Genomic DNA, 17,756 nt, shown 5'->3' with positions numbered 1-17,756 from the left:
CTGGCAAAAATTAAAGACAAAGAAAAATTATTGAAAGCAGCAAGGGAAAATTGACAAATAACATACAAGGGAACTCCAATAAGGTTAACAGCTGACTTCTCAGCAGAAACTCTACAAGCCAGAAGGGAGTGACATGACATATTTAAATTGATGAAAGGGAAGAACCTACAACGAAGATTACTCTACCTGGCAAGGATCTCATTCAGATTTGATGGAGAAATCAAAAGCTTTACAGACAAGCAAAAGATAACAGCACCAGCACCACCAATCCAGCTCTACAACAAATGATGAAAGAACTTCTCTAAGTGGGAAACACAAGAGAAGAAAAGGACCTACAAAAACAAACCCATAACAATTAAGAAAATGGTAATAGGAACATACTTATCAATAATTACCTTAAATGTGAATGGATTAAATGCTCCAACCAAAAGACACAGGCTCGTTGAATGGATACAAAAACAAGACCCATCTATATGCTGTCTACGAGAGACCCACTTCAGACCTAGGGACACATACAGACTGAAAGTGAGGGGATGGAAAAAGATATTCCATGCAAATGGAAATCAAAAGAAAGCTGGAGTAGCAATACTCATATCAGATAAAATAGACTTTAAAATAAAGACTATTACAAGCGACAAGGAAGGACACTACATAATGATCAAGGGATCAATCCAAGAAGAAGATATAATAATTATAAATATATATGCACCCAACATAGGAGCACCTCAATACATAAGGCAACTGCTCACAGCTCTAAAAGAAGAAATCGACAGTAACACAATAATAGTGGGGGACTTTAACACCTCACTTACACCAATGGACAGATCTTCCAAACAGAAAATTAATAAGGAAACACAAGCTTTAAATGACACAATAGACCAGATAGATTTAATTGATATTTATAGGACATTCCATCCAAAAAGAGCAGATTACACTCTCTTCTCAAGTGCACACAGAACATTCTCCAGGACAGATCACCTCCTGGGTCACAAATCAAGCCTCAGTAAATTTAAGAAAACTGAAATCACATCAAGCATCTTTTCCTACCACAATGCTATGAGATTAGAAATCAATTACAGGGGAAAAAACGTAAAAAACACAAACACATGGAGGCTAAACAATACGTTACTAAATAATCAAGAGATCATTGAAGAAATCAAGAGGAAATCCCAAAATACCTAGAGACAAATGACAATGAAAACACGAGGATCCAAAACCTATGGGATGGGCTTCCCTGGTGGCACAGTGGTTCAGAGTCTGCCTGCCGATGCAGGGGACACGGGTTCGTGCCCCGATCCGGGAAGATCCCACATGCCGCAGAGCGGCTAGGCCCGTGAGCCATGGCCGCTGAGCCTGTGTGTCCGGAGCCTGTGCTCCACAACGCGAGAGGCCACAACAGTGAGAGGCCCGCATACTGCAAAACCTATGGGATGCAGCAAAAGCAGTTCTAAGAGGGAAGTTTATAGAAATACAATCCTCCTTCAATAAACAACAAACATCTCAAATAAACAACCTAACCTTACACCTAAAGGAACCAGAGAAAGAAGAACAAACAAAACCCAAAGTTAGTAGAAGGAAAGAAATCATAAAGTTCAGAGCAGAAATAAATGAAATGGAAACAAAGAGGACAATAGCAAAAATCAATAAAACTAAAAGCTGGTTCTTTGAGAAGGTAAACAAAATTGATAAACCATTAGCCAGACTCATCAAGAAAAAAGAGGGAGAGGACTCAGGAACACTCCCAAACTCATTCTATGAGGCCACCATCACCCTGATACCAAAACCAGACAAAGATACTACAAAAAAAGAAAATTACAGACCAATATCACTGATGAATATAGATGCAAAAATCCTCAACAAAATACTAGCAAACAGAATCCAACAACACATTAAAAGGATCATACACCATGATCAAGTGGGATTTATCCCAGGGATGCAAGGATTCTTCAATATATGCAAATCAATCAATGTGACACACCATATTAACAAACTGCAGAATAAAAACCATATGATCATCTCAATAGATGCAGAAAAAGCTTTTGACAAAATTCAACATGAATTTATGACAAAAACTCTCCAGAAAGTGGGCATAGAGGGAACCTACCTCAACATAATAAAGGCCATATATGACAAACCCACAGCAAACATCATTCTCAGTGGTGAAAAACTGAAATCATTTCCTCTAAGATCAGGAAGAAGACAAGCATGTCCACTCTCACCACTATTATTCAACATAGTTTTGGAAGTCCTAGCCATGACAATCAGAGAAGAAAAAGAAATACATATTGGAAAAGAAGTAAAACTGTCACTGTTTGCAGATGACATGATACTATACATAGAGAATCCTAAAGATGCCACCAGAAAACTACTAGAGCTAATCAATGAATTTGGTAAAGTTGCAGGATACAAAATTAATGCACAGAAGTCTCTTGCATTCCTATACACTAATGATGAAAAATCTGAAAGAGAAATTAAGGAAACAGTCCCATTTACCACTGCAACAAAAAGAATACCTAGGAATAAACCTACCTAGGGAGACAAAAGACCTGTATGCAGAAAACTGTAAGACACTGATGAAAGAAATTAGAGATGATACAAACAAATGGAGAGATATACCATGCTCTTGGATTGGAAGAATCAACATTGTGAAAATGACTCTACTACCCAAAGCAATCTACAGATTCAGTGCAATCCCTATCAAATTACCAATGGCATTTTTCTCAGAACTAGAACAAAAAATCTTAAAATTTCTATGGAGACACAAAAGACCCCAAATAGCCAAAGCAGTCTTGAGGGAAAGAAATGGAGCAGGAGGAATCAGACTCCCTGACTTCAGACTATACTACAAAGCTACAGTAATCAAGATAATATGGTACTGGCACAAAAAAGAAATATAGATCAATGGAACAAGTTAGAAAGCCCAGAGATAAACCCACACATATATGGTCACCTTATCTTTGATAAAGGAGGCAGGAATGTACAGTGGAGAAAGGACAGCCTCTTCAATAAATGGTGCTGGGAAAACTGGACAGCTACATGTAAAAGTATGAGATTAGATCACTCCCTAACACCATACACAAAAATAAGCTCAAAATGGATTAAAGACCTAAATGTAAGACCAGACACTATAAAACTCTTAGAGGAAAACACAGGAATAACACTCTTTAACATAAATCACAGAAAGATCTTTTTTGATCCACCTCCTAGAGCAATGGAAATAAAAACAAAAACAAACAAATAAGACCTAATGAAACTTAAAAGCTTTTGCAAAGCAAAGGAAACTACAAACAAGACGAAAAGACAGCCCTCAGAATGGGAGAAAATATTTGCAAATGAAGCAACTTACAAAGGATTAATCTCCAAAATATATAAACAGCTCATGCAGCTCAATATTAAAAAAACAAACAACCCAATCCAAAAATGGGCAGAAGACCTAAATAGGCATTTCTCCAAAGAAGATATACAGATGGCCAAGAAGCACATGAAAAGCTGCTCAACATCACTAATTATTAGAGAAACGCAAATCAAAACTACAGTGAGGTACCACCTCACACCAGTGAGAATGAGCATCATCAGAAAATCTACAAACAACAAATGCTGGAGAGGGTGTGGAAAAAAGCGAACCCTCTTGTACTGTTGGTAGGAATGTAAATTGATACACCCACTATGGAGGTTCCTTAAAAAACTAAAAATAGAACTACCATGTGACCCAGCAATCCCACTACTGGGCATATACCCAGAGAAAACCATAATTCAAAAAGGCACATGCACCCCAATGTTCACTGCAGCACTATTTACAACAGCCAGGACATGGAAGCAACCTAAATGCCCACTGACAGACGAATGGATAAAGAAGACGTCAGCCATAAACAGGAACCAAGTTGGGTCATTTGTAGAGACGTGAATGGACCTAGAGACTGTCATACAGAGTGAAGAAAGTCAGGAAGAGAAAAACAAATGTTGTATATTAACACATATATTTTGAACCTAGAAAAACGGTACAGATGAACCGGTTTGCAGGGCAGAAATTGAGACACAAATGTAGAGAACAAACGTATGGACACCATGCGGGGAAGGTGGCGGGGGGTTGTGGTGGTGGTGGGATGAATTGGGAGATTGGGATTGATATGTAGACACTAATATGTATAAAATGGATAACTAATAAGAACCTGCTGTTTAAAAAAATTAATAAAATAAAATAAAATTCAAAAAAGAAGTTTATGAGATGCTTTCACAAGATGTATAACTTAAGGTAATTCTCTGAAGAAGGACACAATGCTACAGATAAAGTAAGTGAATGAAGCTCAGACTTGCCTACGGTGGTTCAGTTCACCGGTAAGCGCACCTAGGCGCATGCCGCCTTAACCTCACAGCGTAGAAACAGCCAGCATTCAATAAATGTTTGTAGAATTTGCTCTTTCCTTAGCATCAAGCTATCATATGTAAACGTATTTAACTTAAAGGAAAGAAAACTGACCTCAGATAAAAAAAGCATTAATCAAAGGCAACTGCTCCATTGCAGAATAACCTAAATAAAGAAAAGGTTACCCTTTCCAATGTCTCAGCTTAAAAATTTTCATAAAGTCACCTTTACTTCTATCCACATCTTTCCGGAACCAACCTGCCATCATCTGCTCCTTTCCCTATGGCTAAAAGAGCCTCCAGGTCTGTGCCTTTTAATCCATATTGAAGCAGTTCTTTCGCAGCATCCACAGTTTCAGGAACTCTTTCCAAGCACTCATGAAGAACCCAGGATCGTTTCTTTATTTTACTCTGGATATAGAGAAAATTTAAAAACAGAGGCATTAAAGAAACCATGACATCTGAGAGCATCTGAAAACTGCCTTCTAGAATTATAAAGCTATACATAAGAGAGCAGAGCTACCTGAAACCTTGGCCACAAGCAGCTGCTAGAGCATCTCAACATTAAAAAGCTACTTTCCTAACAGTGACTAGGACTGGGTAGAAGGCATGTGATTCCAACTGCTTTCTTTCTTCGTCTAATGAAACACACTGAAACACCAAGTTCAGAACTCTTTTTTGGAAACATAAGAAGCTCTTCCCAAACTCTTCAGTTGCTCTTTATTTTTTTTTTTTTTTTGCGATATGGGGGCCTCTCCCTGTTGTGGCCTCTCCCGTTGCGGAGCACAGGCTCCGGACGCGCAGGCTCAGCGGCCATGGCTCACGGGCCCAGCCGCTCCAGCATGTGAGATCTTCCCAGACCGGGACACGAACCCGCGTCCCCTGCATCGGCAGGCGGACTCTCAACCACTGCGCCACCAGGGAAGCCCTTCAGTTGCTCTTTATTTTTTTTTTTTTTTGCGATATGGGGGCCTCTCCCTGTTGTGGCCTCTCCCGTTGCGGAGCACAGGCTCCGGACGCGCAGGCTCAGCGGCCATGGCTCACGGGCCCAGCCGCTCCAGCATGTGAGATCTTCCCAGACCGGGACACGAACCCGCGTCCCCTGCATCGGCAGGCGGACTCTCAACCACTGCGCCACCAGGGAAGCCCTTCAGTTGCTCTTTATTTTTTTTTTTTTTTGCGATATGGGGGCCTCTCCCTGTTGTGGCCTCTCCCGTTGCGGAGCACAGGCTCCGGACGCGCAGGCTCAGCGGCCATGGCTCACGGGCCCAGCCGCTCCAGCATGTGAGATCTTCCCAGACCGGGACACGAACCCGCGTCCCCTGCATCGGCAGGCGGACTCTCAACCACTGCGCCACCAGGGAAGCCCTTCAGTTGCTCTTTATTTTTTTTTTTTTTTGCGATATGGGGGCCTCTCCCTGTTGTGGCCTCTCCCGTTGCGGAGCACAGGCTCCGGACGCGCAGGCTCAGCGGCCATGGCTCACGGGCCCAGCCGCTCCAGCATGTGAGATCTTCCCAGACCGGGACACGAACCCGCGTCCCCTGCATCGGCAGGCGGACTCTCAACCACTGCGCCACCAGGGAAGCCCTTCAGTTGCTCTTTATTTTTTTTTTTTTTTGCGATATGGGGGCCTCTCCCTGTTGTGGCCTCTCCCGTTGCGGAGCACAGGCTCCGGACGCGCAGGCTCAGCGGCCATGGCTCACGGGCCCAGCCGCTCCAGCATGTGAGATCTTCCCAGACCGGGACACGAACCCGCGTCCCCTGCATCGGCAGGCGGACTCTCAACCACTGCGCCACCAGGGAAGCCCTTCAGTTGCTCTTTATTTTTTTTTTTTTTTGCGATATGGGGGCCTCTCCCTGTTGTGGCCTCTCCCGTTGCGGAGCACAGGCTCCGGACGCGCAGGCTCAGCGGCCATGGCTCACGGGCCCAGCCGCTCCAGCATGTGAGATCTTCCCAGACCGGGACACGAACCCGCGTCCCCTGCATCGGCAGGCGGACTCTCAACCACTGCGCCACCAGGGAAGCCCTTCAGTTGCTCTTTATTTTTTTTTTTTTTTGCGATATGGGGGCCTCTCCCTGTTGTGGCCTCTCCCGTTGCGGAGCACAGGCTCCGGACGCACAGGCTCAGCGGCCATGGCTCACGGGCCCAGCCGCTCCAGCATGTGAGATCTTCCCAGACCGGGACACGAACCCGCGTCCCCTGCATCGGCAGGCAGACTCAACCACTGCGCCATCAGGGAAGCCCACAGATGATAATTTAATCATAAAAAGTCATGGTATGTTGTTCCTTGGAAAGACGAAGGGCCCATATGTACTTCCCTCCCAACAGCTTCCTCTGACTCCATTCAAAATTCCTGACTTGCCCTCTTCCTAGAAAGAGTCCTTGTGGATACAAATTTAGGGTAAAATCTGACTCATACCCTACACATCTCTTTACACATTCCTTCATATCAATTCTTTCCTGAAATGTCTCTGAACTCACACCCCCTTCTCCACATCTATGGCCTCTGTATCAGTCCATGTCATTGACACGTAACAACTGGGACACTGCAGGAGTCTCTTGCCTTTGGCAAGGTTTCCCACCTGAACCCAAATCAATGTATCTTTCTAATCAATATGCCCCAATGTTCACCATCACGGAATCTCAGATCCAACAGACTGGTTTCCTTACAGAGCCATTCATCCAGGAAATATTTACTGAGTACTTTTTGTGTGCCATGAAAATAGAACAATGAATAAGCCAGGTTTAGTCACTGGCCTCATGAGTCATGCTCATTTTCTTTTAATTTGCTCATACCACTTGTCCCACTAAGAATGCCTTCCTCTCTTCTAGCTCTACTTTGAATCCTTTCAAATCCCTGCCCAAAACATCTTCACTATATGAAGACTTCCATAACCAGAGTCTATAATGATTGCTACCTTCACTGGGTTCCCACAGCATTTGTCCGCAATCTTCTTGTATGGTCATTTCTATAATGAAGGCATAAAGCTTGTCTTCTCGGTAAAATTAGAAGCTCCCTAAAAGCGAAGGCCATATTTATGCCACTCCTGTACCCCCTTCATTCCTGGCATAGTGCTTTCACTCTTCATTGCCTATTTATTTCGCTGAATTAAGTATTTCCCCCAATAAAAAATGTACATAATTTGTCTCTCCTAACATTTGTCAGCTCCTTCAGAGACCAAATCTGCTTTCTACTGTGTTACAGAAAAGGCCGTTAAGTGGATATACATGAACTCATGAGCTCACTGTCCTGAGTCACAAAAGAAAGAAAGATAACATAGGTTTGCTGTTCTGATATTCTAAAGAAAATACAAGCAACTCTGTCTTCTTCCTTTATTTCATTATCTTTCATGCTCTCTCAACTCTGATATCTTGCTTGTATTAACCGTTCATCTTCCCGTCTGGTTGAAGCATCAACTTCTTACATGCAACTTTTTCAGATTTTACGTTTTTAGTTATTGTTAATTGCTCATGTACATGAATGTTTAGGGAAAACAACTACGATGAAAATTTCCCAACACTTCTTAGAATATTCCTAGACGCAAAGGTATTTGCCTTCCTAAATGTCACCTGATGAGAAGTCAGCACCTTCTAAAAATAGGTATGAGTCCAACTACCTCCTTACAAAGGTGCCAATGATTCAAATAAGCAGCCAACATAGTAACTCTAACTGTGGCAGCACATAGCAGGAAGGATTTAACTGTAGGATTTAAGCAAAAAGGGGGTATTTGGCAAGTTTGATATGACAGTTATCTATTTATTGCCTCTCAGCCTCAAAAGCACTCTTCAGAGCCAGCTATGGGATAAACAGCCTTTCCCATTTGCGGCTGACACGATATTAAGCTTTGTCAACAGAGGGCGCTGCAGGCCACTGCAGAGGAAGAGGCCCTGGTCTCTAGCCCACGTGTGTGCTGGTTCTTGCTCCTGTCTTGGCAATGCCCGCAGGCGACATCTGGTGGTGCTTACTTCCCCCTCCCTCCTTTGGAGGACAACTTCCCACTTAGTGTCAGCTGCACTCCCATGGACATATTCCTCCCCAGCGAATCCTCCCAGGCACCTGAAGGGGAAGCTCCCTAAACTAGGCTCGCCTACACTCCAGGGGGAATTTTTTTCTTTCCAGTCCTGGCCACGGTTCCTTATCTACCAGCCTTCATGCTGGTGGGGGGCTCCCTACTTACCAGTCCCTGGGGTTTTCCGACCCCCCCAACCTCAGTTCACGGCCACCCTAGCAACAGGCATCCAGCTGGCCCATCCATCCCACCTTTCCCTGCCTGCCAGCCTTGGCTACTATGGACCAGCCATGGCCTCAGGCATTCCAGCGAACTGCTCGTCCGTCCGTCCAATGTGCTGCAACCACTCCTTGTCCAATGAAGCCTGAATCCCAACCCAGGGGGAGCCCTCCCTTCCGAGTTTGTTCCCTCCTTGGCTACACGCCGTTCAGCCCCAGCGTATTCCTTAGAGTTCTCTTTGCCCTCATATAGTAAATCTCTTGTTGCTAGAAAATATTAATTCTCCACATTAAAACTGTTCCTGTTCAAATTACTGTGTGGTTCCTGGCCTCTGACAGGACCCTGACTGATGGAGGTGAACAGAGGTTAACTGAGGTAGATGAAGGGAAAGGATTAGGCCAAGACCAGGCAGTTGGCTGGTTTGTCAGTGAATATTTGGTCACATGTCTTCTGCACCAACATCCAGCTGCAGGGTCGACAGAACCTGATAAGATAATTTTTCAAGGTAGAATAAAACACTTCATATAGAAAAGTCAGCAGTGAAAACTACTCCAACATGAAGCCCTACAGCCAAAAGTTTTTCCGTAAGTTTGAATTTTACTGCATGTTCCCCAAAATCTTAAACATACCAAGTAATTCTGAATTGAAGCAATGTTGACAGCTGACTTCCTCCACTGCCTCTGATACACCAGGTCAGTATCCAGGCTGTAGGTCTGAGCCAGAGACAAGGCTTCTTCATACTCTTCACTTTCGATCTTTGGACAAGGAAATGGAACACGAATGTGACATTACCGAGCAGTCTGCAGTGTCAAAATGATGATAGAATGAACGATGATAGCGTAGGTCATTCCTAACCACCTTCATGTGCACTGTGGCCCCAGAAGCTCACAAACATGACAAGGGGCAGATAGATCAAGTATTTCTTTTAAGTGCTTTAACAGAAAGATGAGAAACAGAGGTGAAATACCCATGGTTATAAAGTAAAATGGCAAAACCAGGACCAGCAGGGCGGCCCGACTCCTCCAGGACTCCACTTGTGACAGTGCAGCACAAACACGTGGAATACTCAGTGTTGATCAAATCTGCTTCCCAAGCAAACCCCAGACTAGAAGGCAAGTCTGCAGCTCTTCCCTCACCTGCTGCCGTCTGAGCAGACAGCTGTACTTCAACACACAGGAAGTGAGAGCTGAAGGCCACACCAAGTGCAGCGAAAACCCGGGCGGAGCCACCAAGTGGACGATTGGTCCACATGAACTCACCTCCCACCCACTGCTCTGACTGTGACCGCTCAGGCGCAAAGACCAGCATTATTCTCAGCAGCTTTACCATACTGACATGGCTAAGATGCCAACGATAATAACAATCCCTCTTTAAATTTCTTCCTTTATTAAAAAAAGAAGTTTTTTCTCAATAGAGGCAAATCAAATCTGATGCTGTGACCGCGGATAGTAAGGGGACACCCTCACCTTCCTCTGGTAGAGCTCCTCTGGGGTCGTAGACCGCAGGCTCACCAGGCGGTAGTTTTTAGTAATGGTTCGCGGGCGTTTCCGGGCTGGTGCGAACCGCTCCATCTCGGTCACTAAGTACAAGCCCTGTTTTATATGACCAAAGTAGCGAGCCTTGGCAGATGCGTCCTGATCGGAATCCGAATCCTCTTCTTCACCACCTTCTCCTGCCCTCGTCTCCAAGCGAGATCGTTTGGGGGCAAGTTTAATCTCGCACTGAATTGAAAAAGGAGATGTTAAGTGAATAGTGAGGAACTAAAGATAAGTTTTTAGAGCTAATGAGAAAAATATTTTTATTTCTACTCTGGTTTGATTCATTACATCAGCCGTGGGATTAAAACTAAGAATGGAATTCAAAGAAACCCAACAACAAATGCTATATATTTACATCAATAGCTCCAGAAATAAGCACAGAAGTTATTGGCTCCAAATCTCTAAAACTAAAGCCTGTTTTAATAACAGGTCATTAATACGCTCTTGTAAAATATATACCTGGTAATTATTTTAGGGAAATAAAGGAGTTGGGAATGTTAATTTCTTCCTTTTTGATATTTTTGTTCCTGCTGTGAAAAGACGATTTTTTTCTATCTATTTAGCAGCATGAACCTGAAGGTATTTATTTGCTTTATCAAGCAGAGCTCCCCAGTTTTTAAACAATGTCTTCACAGAGTTCTGAGTCTGAAGGCTGCCTGTTAACGATAACTTTCATTCCAGACCTAACAGAGTTGCCTTCGATTTTAAGCCCTGGTTCTCTTTAAAGCACATCTTTAGACTCGGTACCAAACTTAAGGGGAGAAGACATTTGTCAGTCTGCACTGAAGTGAAGGCTATTGAAGGCCATTACCTTGAAAGACTTAAAATAATTTTAAATGACCAAAACATAACTTTAAAGTATTAGCCTCTTTTCAAAATTTTTTTCATGATACACAAGTTTTTCTTAATAAAAGAACCAAAAGCTTTAAGCTGTCATATTTCATAGGAATAGGTTAAAGACTGTATTTCTTAGGTAGTGATATTATTTATATTTTTAAGATAACTAATCCAGGAAAAAGAAAAAAGCTATCATGTCAATGAGGAAGAAATGCTTTACAGAGAGCAAAATGACTCTAAATGTTCTTCATTCTTATACAAATGCACTTTTTTAAATTGTCTAAACAATCTATAAACAATCTATAAACAATAGAGCTTTTTTATACTGCACTCAAGTTCTGATTCCAATAACAAATTTTTCTTTTTAAAGACAAGATTAAATAATGGGATAACCAAAATTAAAATCAGATACTTAGATTTGGGGGGTAATAAATGTTTACTCTCAAACGCACGGATTGCTTTAAAAGGGAAAGCATTACCTCCAAAATTAAAAATCCCCCATCATGGGCAGCAGTGACTTGAGGGGACGGTTCAAACCATTCACAGGATTTTCCCAATAAATTCTTCAAAGTTTTCACCGACGAAACAGTCAAAGCACCAGAGCAGCGAGCCAAAATCACTGCACTGTCCACCCACCAATTCACATCTATCAGTGGGTAAAAGGACTCTTTATCTAATGGGGGGAAAAGTAAATCAATACAAATCCATCCATCAATGTGGTTTAAATACAACACACTTAGTCCAATAATCAATTTTAAAACCATGTGCGTCCTAAAGGTATGACAAATAATAAGAAAAAAAAAAAGTAAGTCACCACTCAGATTTTTACTCAAGTAGAATATACAAATGGTAATTTATTTAATGAACATCTGAATGCCAACACTTTGCCAAAGTCCAAAGTTCTAGGGATGCAGAGGTAAATGTATCAAGGTCTTTCTGCTCAAAAAATGAAAAATATTGAGATATGTCACCATTTTCAACATATAAAAAAAAGGTAGGTGTGTACTGAGAAATGGCAGACTCAGGAAGAACTCTGACCTTCCTCTGGAGCAGGTCCTAAGATCCTCATGTGAGAGGTACCTTCTTTATATCTGGAGGAAAGGAGCATCCTTATCTCCAAAGACGGAGGGAAGCCAAGAAAAATGGAAACAAACAGGCCTTGCTAAGTTCCTCCCAGTTTACTACCCTTAGCTCAGACCCTTTTGTCTCTCACGTCTTTCTACAACTTTCCACTCTTCACCCAACCTAGTATAAAACTGATCAGGTGTAACTGTTCCTCAGGTCTTCATTTCCTTATGAAGGTTCCTGTGTCCCTAAAACATATTAAGTAAATGTGTATGCTTTTTTCTTTTTGTTAGTCCAATTTACTGGGTCTCAGCTGGAGAATCTAGTAGGGTAGTAGGAAAAAGAACTTTTTCCTCCTCTATACTTGCAACTAATCAGAAAGAGGAAAACATATTCAAGACCAGTAAGGAATTGCAGGCGTTGGGGGAGGGTGGATAGAACTGAACTGTGGTTCACCAAATTGAGGCATTCAAAAGGAAATGGCATGATATTTACTATAATTTTATTGCCCTTTTATACCTCACTTGTTCCACTAAGGATCTGACAAGGTTTAAAGGTAATACATACAAAGTACACCATAAATTTTAAAATATATGTAAACATTTGACTAAGGAGATAGAGATTTTAAAATAGGAGGTTAATGGAATTCCCTGGCAGTCCAGCAGTTAGGACTGGGCACTTTCACTGCTGTGGGCACGAGTTCGATCCCTGGTTGAGGAACGAAGATCCCAGAAGCCGCACAGCACGGCCAAATTAAAAATAAAATAGGAGGTTAACTCCATGAGAATAACTCATTATTTTAATTAAAAAACAAAAACCATGACAACTCAACATTTTCTTCCAATTTAAGCCTAAAGCAATCTATATAAATAAGGAATTCCAAGAAAACATGAAAAGCAGTGTTCCTAGGCTTACAGCTTAATGTAATGTGGGATGGAAAGGAGCAAATCATTTAAATATGCAGCCAACCTTCTAATTTGACAAATTGTATTTTTTCTCAAAAATGTTTTTATGAATATTTCAGATGATTATTTAACAAAAGCGAATACATGAACATGACATGTGATATTAATGAATCAATACTTTCAGTGTCTTTAAATGTGAATCAGAAGCATAATTTAATAAAGATTTTGAACCTTGTAACTATCACTAATTTTATAGGAGACACTTAAAAATTCAGCAGTGTTTAACTTGGGGAGTTTCACCTGAAGAAAAAGGAACCAATTACTCAAAGTAACTCTTAATATTTTAATTTTTGTTTTTAATTTTAATCTACCAATTAAATAATCACTATTGCTTTTAATTAAATGTAAATACTGGGTTTCTTTTCTATTTATAAAAGTAATACATGCTCACTGCTAAAAAAAAAAAAAAAATGCTTAGATATGGAGATGTATGAAAAGAAAGAGAAAGTCCCTCCAACCTCTCACTACCTACCATCTACCACACCGGCACCCCAGCCCCAAAAATAACTACTCAGTCTACCCTTTGAGGAATTCCTTTCTGCTATCCCCTCCATGCTCATTTACAAAGGAGTACACTTACGAGCTTTGAACTCAGTGTGCCATCTCCACGCTGGCCTGTAGAGGGAGAGCCATGCTGCATGCCACAGGCTCTGCCTCAGCCTTGGGAAAACTCAAAATATTAACACCTGAAGGTTAGAAAGCTGGATCTGTTGCCTTGTCCCTGTTCTATGAAATCTTGGTGCTCCTTCCAAAGTGAAGCAGAAGTATCTAGAGACTCTTATATGTAGGGTAGCAGAATATGCCACCCCAAAATGTGCCACTGTGGCATAATGATTATTTGGGGCTAGAGGCCACTGAGAAGAAGCAGACACAAGAAAAGCTCCCTGCCCTCTACCTATTTGCGTAAAAGTAGGACATAAATTTACAAAGTTGTTCCCCTCTCTGCTCTCTACCACGAAGGACAAGAGTTCATCACTGGAGACAAATTTAGACCCTTATAGGCCCAGAGACAGCACCGAAGGAATCTACATAACTAACTACTGCTTATCTTCCATTACTTTCCCCACATGTTTGCCTTCCCACAATTTGCCACTCCTAGAAACTCCAACTGCTTTTTCTTTGTCTTCTCACTTCCCTAAAAATTTACTGTTTCTTTGTTTAGATGCTGTGTAAGCACAATTTCCAACCATCCCTCGGAGTTACTCATCCCTGGGTACCCCCATATATAAACTCAGTGTACATGCTAATAAACTTCTGCTTGTTTTTCTCTTATTAATCTGTCTTTTGTCAATCTAATTTTACAGATCCCCAGCCAGAGAACCTAGGATAGTAGAAAGAAAAGGAGTTTTCCCTCCCCTATATATATCATACCATCTAAAATGCACCTTTATTAAACAACACGGGTCTCTTAAGGTTTTAATCATCATACATCATAAAACTCACCTTTGATTTTTTTTCTCTTCTCAGTAGAGAGTCTCCAATCAGGATTAAGGTCATCATAGCCTGGCTGAATTTGAAAAATAGGCACATAAATTCTTGGATCAACAAGGTAAGAAAATTATGAGAACATCATCAAGAACTTTGGATTTTTTTTTTAACAAAATACAGAAATGATGCTTTCCTTTCATCTCTTAGTTACACCTAGCTGAAATCTATTCCTCTCCAAGATCTTGAAAAGCAATTGTTCTTATACCTAAGATGTGCACATGCAAGTACTGTGACTCAATTTAATGAAGAAAGTAGCATGAATAAGAACCGTGATGGCAAACATACAATTCATACAAATGAAAGCTGGATACACTAACAATTCTGCACACACACACACACACACACACACACACACGCACGCACAACTGCACACTGGGAGAACAGCCATGCTGTTGTGAATGAAACACCAGCCTGGATGTAAGAGCTACCCTGCCGCTTGTAAGGCAAGCAACCCTCCAGGTCTCAGTTCCCACAGCTCTGAGGTTGGACTCTGTGTCATCCCCAGTTCTAACTTTCTATGACTGAAAACCTATTGTACCAAGTCAAAAAATATAACCATGCAATCCTCAAATTCAATACATTCACAGTCTAATCTCATGGCAACACAATGTCCTGCTCACCTTTGTGAACGTCAGGACACACCACGATCTCTCAAGCATTACAAAACAACAGAGATTAAGCCACTGCCAGACATTTCCCAGGCCCACGTTAATTCCATAACCTCCAGAATCACAATAGTATGGGGGGAGAAAACAACAAAATATCAGTTGGGGGTTATCTGAAATCTGAAGCCTAAAAAAAGTGATGCTGTACTTATGTCAAAATGTGCTTTTTCATCTTATGCAACAGAATATGCATATATGTTTTATTACCAATTTATCAGTGGCTTATACATTAGGGTATTAAAACTGATATTTCTTTCCATACCCTGAGAGAACTTTCTGCTCTCCACTACTATAAGTCGCCCAGAGCAGACCCTGAGAACAGAAGATATAATTCGTTAACTCTATCAGAAAAAAGTTGCCATAAAAGGCTATTTATATACTAGGCGAAGAAATGGATTGTCCTTAAGTATAAAAAAAAAAAAATTAAGTTTCAAAAAATTAGAATAAGGTACGTATTACTGAAAATAATCAACTAAATTAAAATCTTATTTGACCATTACAAGGCACCTTAGAAGTTTCAGTAGCTCTGAACCACCAGCTGCACCTCCACCAACAGCACCAGAGGCGTGCCAGCATTTATTTACGTGATGCCATGTGTGCCCCCCCCCACGTACATTCTGGAGTACACAAGGAAAGTACCGGATAACACTTTAAAACTTTAAGCCCGACAAACAACAACAATTATGATTCAGCCTTGGGTAAATTTAAGGACGTATAGATTACAAAGAAATTTAACAAGAACTCTTGAGAAAAAAATGTAAAAAGAAGTCCTCTCATTGGCATAAGCACTTTGAGAATTCAAAGTGTGCTTGTCTTCATCCAAGTCAACGATGAGCAAGAGGACCATGAACAAGCGGTACTAGTCTAGTGGAGCCAATCTCCACACTCGGGGACTAGACTGTTCCATGTAGATTGCTTAAATAATGGGTATCTCTTGTGAAACCAATTTTAAACCCAAGGTGAAGACTTGTTTCTCTGCATCCAGGACTCTGTTAGTCATCCTTGTACTCCCACGTCTATCAGTGCCCACCCCTGTCACAGTAGTTAAATGCTGAATGAGGGAATGAACTAATGAATCCTTTGAATCACTGAGCTCTAAGTAGAACGTCTAAGCTACAGAAAAATTAGTTGACATAGTACAAATATTCCTACACCTTCTCAAAAGTGTGGTTTCTTCTGCTATTTAGTCAATGAATACTGTGCACTTACACTACGAAGGAAAGAAGAAAAAAAAAATCAGACATTATATGCCCTATACTCAAGCACATAGATGGCTAAGAAATGGGTATAACTAACTATAACCGAAGGTCAAATTTGATAACTGCCCAAAAAAGAGGTATAGATAAAAGTGCTAAGGGTCTTCAAAGGATCAAGAGATCATTTTGGATACGGGCTTGAGAAAGATGAAGAGAGTTCAAGAGGATCAAAGAAAGCCTGATGGTGTTATATTTGTTTATGGCTGGATAAGACCTGGATGTGGAAAATGGGTGGAGGACAACATTCCAGTGGGAGACCACAGTGTGCACAGCAGGACACAGGTAGGGAAATCCTAAGCTTATTCAGGAAAAAAAAGTAGGCCAGGGGCTTCCCTGATGGCACAGTGGTTGAGAGTCCGCCTGCCGATGCAGGGGACGCGGGTTCGTGCCCCGGTCTGGGAAGATCCCACATGCCGCGGAGCGGCTGGACCCGTGAGCCATGGCCGCTGAGCCTGCGCGTCCGGAGCCTGTGCTCCGCAACGGGAGAGGCCACAGCAGTGAGAGGCCCGCGTACCGGGAAAAAAAAAAAAAAAAAAAGTAGGCCGAAGTACGGGACTACAATGCATCATATTCTAATTATATGCATTTTTGTTTGTTTTAGGGTTTGGGGGGGAGGAGAGGATTAATGAAATCTTTTTTTTTTCATTGTGGTGAAATTAACATAAAATTAACCATTTTTAAATGAATAATTCAGTGGTATTGAGTACGTTCACAATGTCTGCCACCTCCATCTAGTTCCGAAACATTTTTATCCCTTCAAAATAAAGCTTAGGCATTAAGCAGTTACTCCCTTTCCCCTTTCCCCAGCCATAGCCACCACCAATGTGCCCTCTATCTCTGTAGATTTACCTATTCTGGGTATTTTGTATAAATGAATTCAAACAACCTTTTGTGTCTGGCTTCTTTCACTTATCATAATGTGCTCAAGGGCCATCCAAGTTGTGGCATGGATTGGTAGTTCATTCCTTTTTTATGGCTGCATAATATTCTATCGTAAGTATATACCACAATTTGTCCATCTTTCTGTTAACAGACATTTGGGTTGTTTCCAGCTTGCGGCTGCTGTGAACATGTATGCGAATGTACTTGTTTGACGACCTGTTTTAAATTCTTTGGGGTATATACCTGTCCGTACTTTTGTCTTAGAAGTACACAGCAATTCAGTCTATATATCTGAACTAAGCGTTCAACTTCACAATATGTGGGAGTTTGATGAAATTATCTGTACAGTATATTTAAGAAAGAAGCCCAAACAAAATCCCAAACTTACCTCTGCCTCAGGCAGAGGTGGCCTGCCAGACCAGCAACCTGACAGCTTGTCCCTTGCTGCTTTCTATACTGACATTCC

At 41.6% G+C, this 17,756-nt stretch overlaps 1 protein-coding gene across 1 annotated transcript in view; it reads right to left on the bottom strand.

Annotated features, from left to right (window-relative positions):
- NBAS (NBAS subunit of NRZ tethering complex) overlaps positions 1–17,756 on the bottom strand; it is a 360,677-nt gene that overhangs the window by 271,535 nt on the left and 71,386 nt on the right. Inside the window, exons 13-17 of the mRNA XM_007471211.1 lie at positions 14,443–14,506; positions 11,449–11,642; positions 10,061–10,315; positions 9,224–9,349; positions 4,622–4,773 (exon numbers count right to left, since the gene is read on the bottom strand). Coding sequence (XP_007471273.1) covers positions 4,622–4,773; positions 9,224–9,349; positions 10,061–10,315; positions 11,449–11,642; positions 14,443–14,506 — 791 coding nt within the window. The remainder of the gene's footprint in view (positions 1–4,621; positions 4,774–9,223; positions 9,350–10,060; positions 10,316–11,448; positions 11,643–14,442; positions 14,507–17,756) is intronic.

Source organism: Lipotes vexillifer, unplaced genomic scaffold (assembly GCF_000442215.2).
Source record: "Lipotes vexillifer unplaced genomic scaffold, Lipotes_vexillifer_v1.1 scaffold604, whole genome shotgun sequence".
NCBI lineage: Eukaryota > Metazoa > Chordata > Mammalia > Artiodactyla > Lipotidae > Lipotes > Lipotes vexillifer.
The sequence above is the reverse complement of the archived record's forward strand: the minus strand, read 5'-3'. Positions and strand labels throughout refer to the sequence as shown.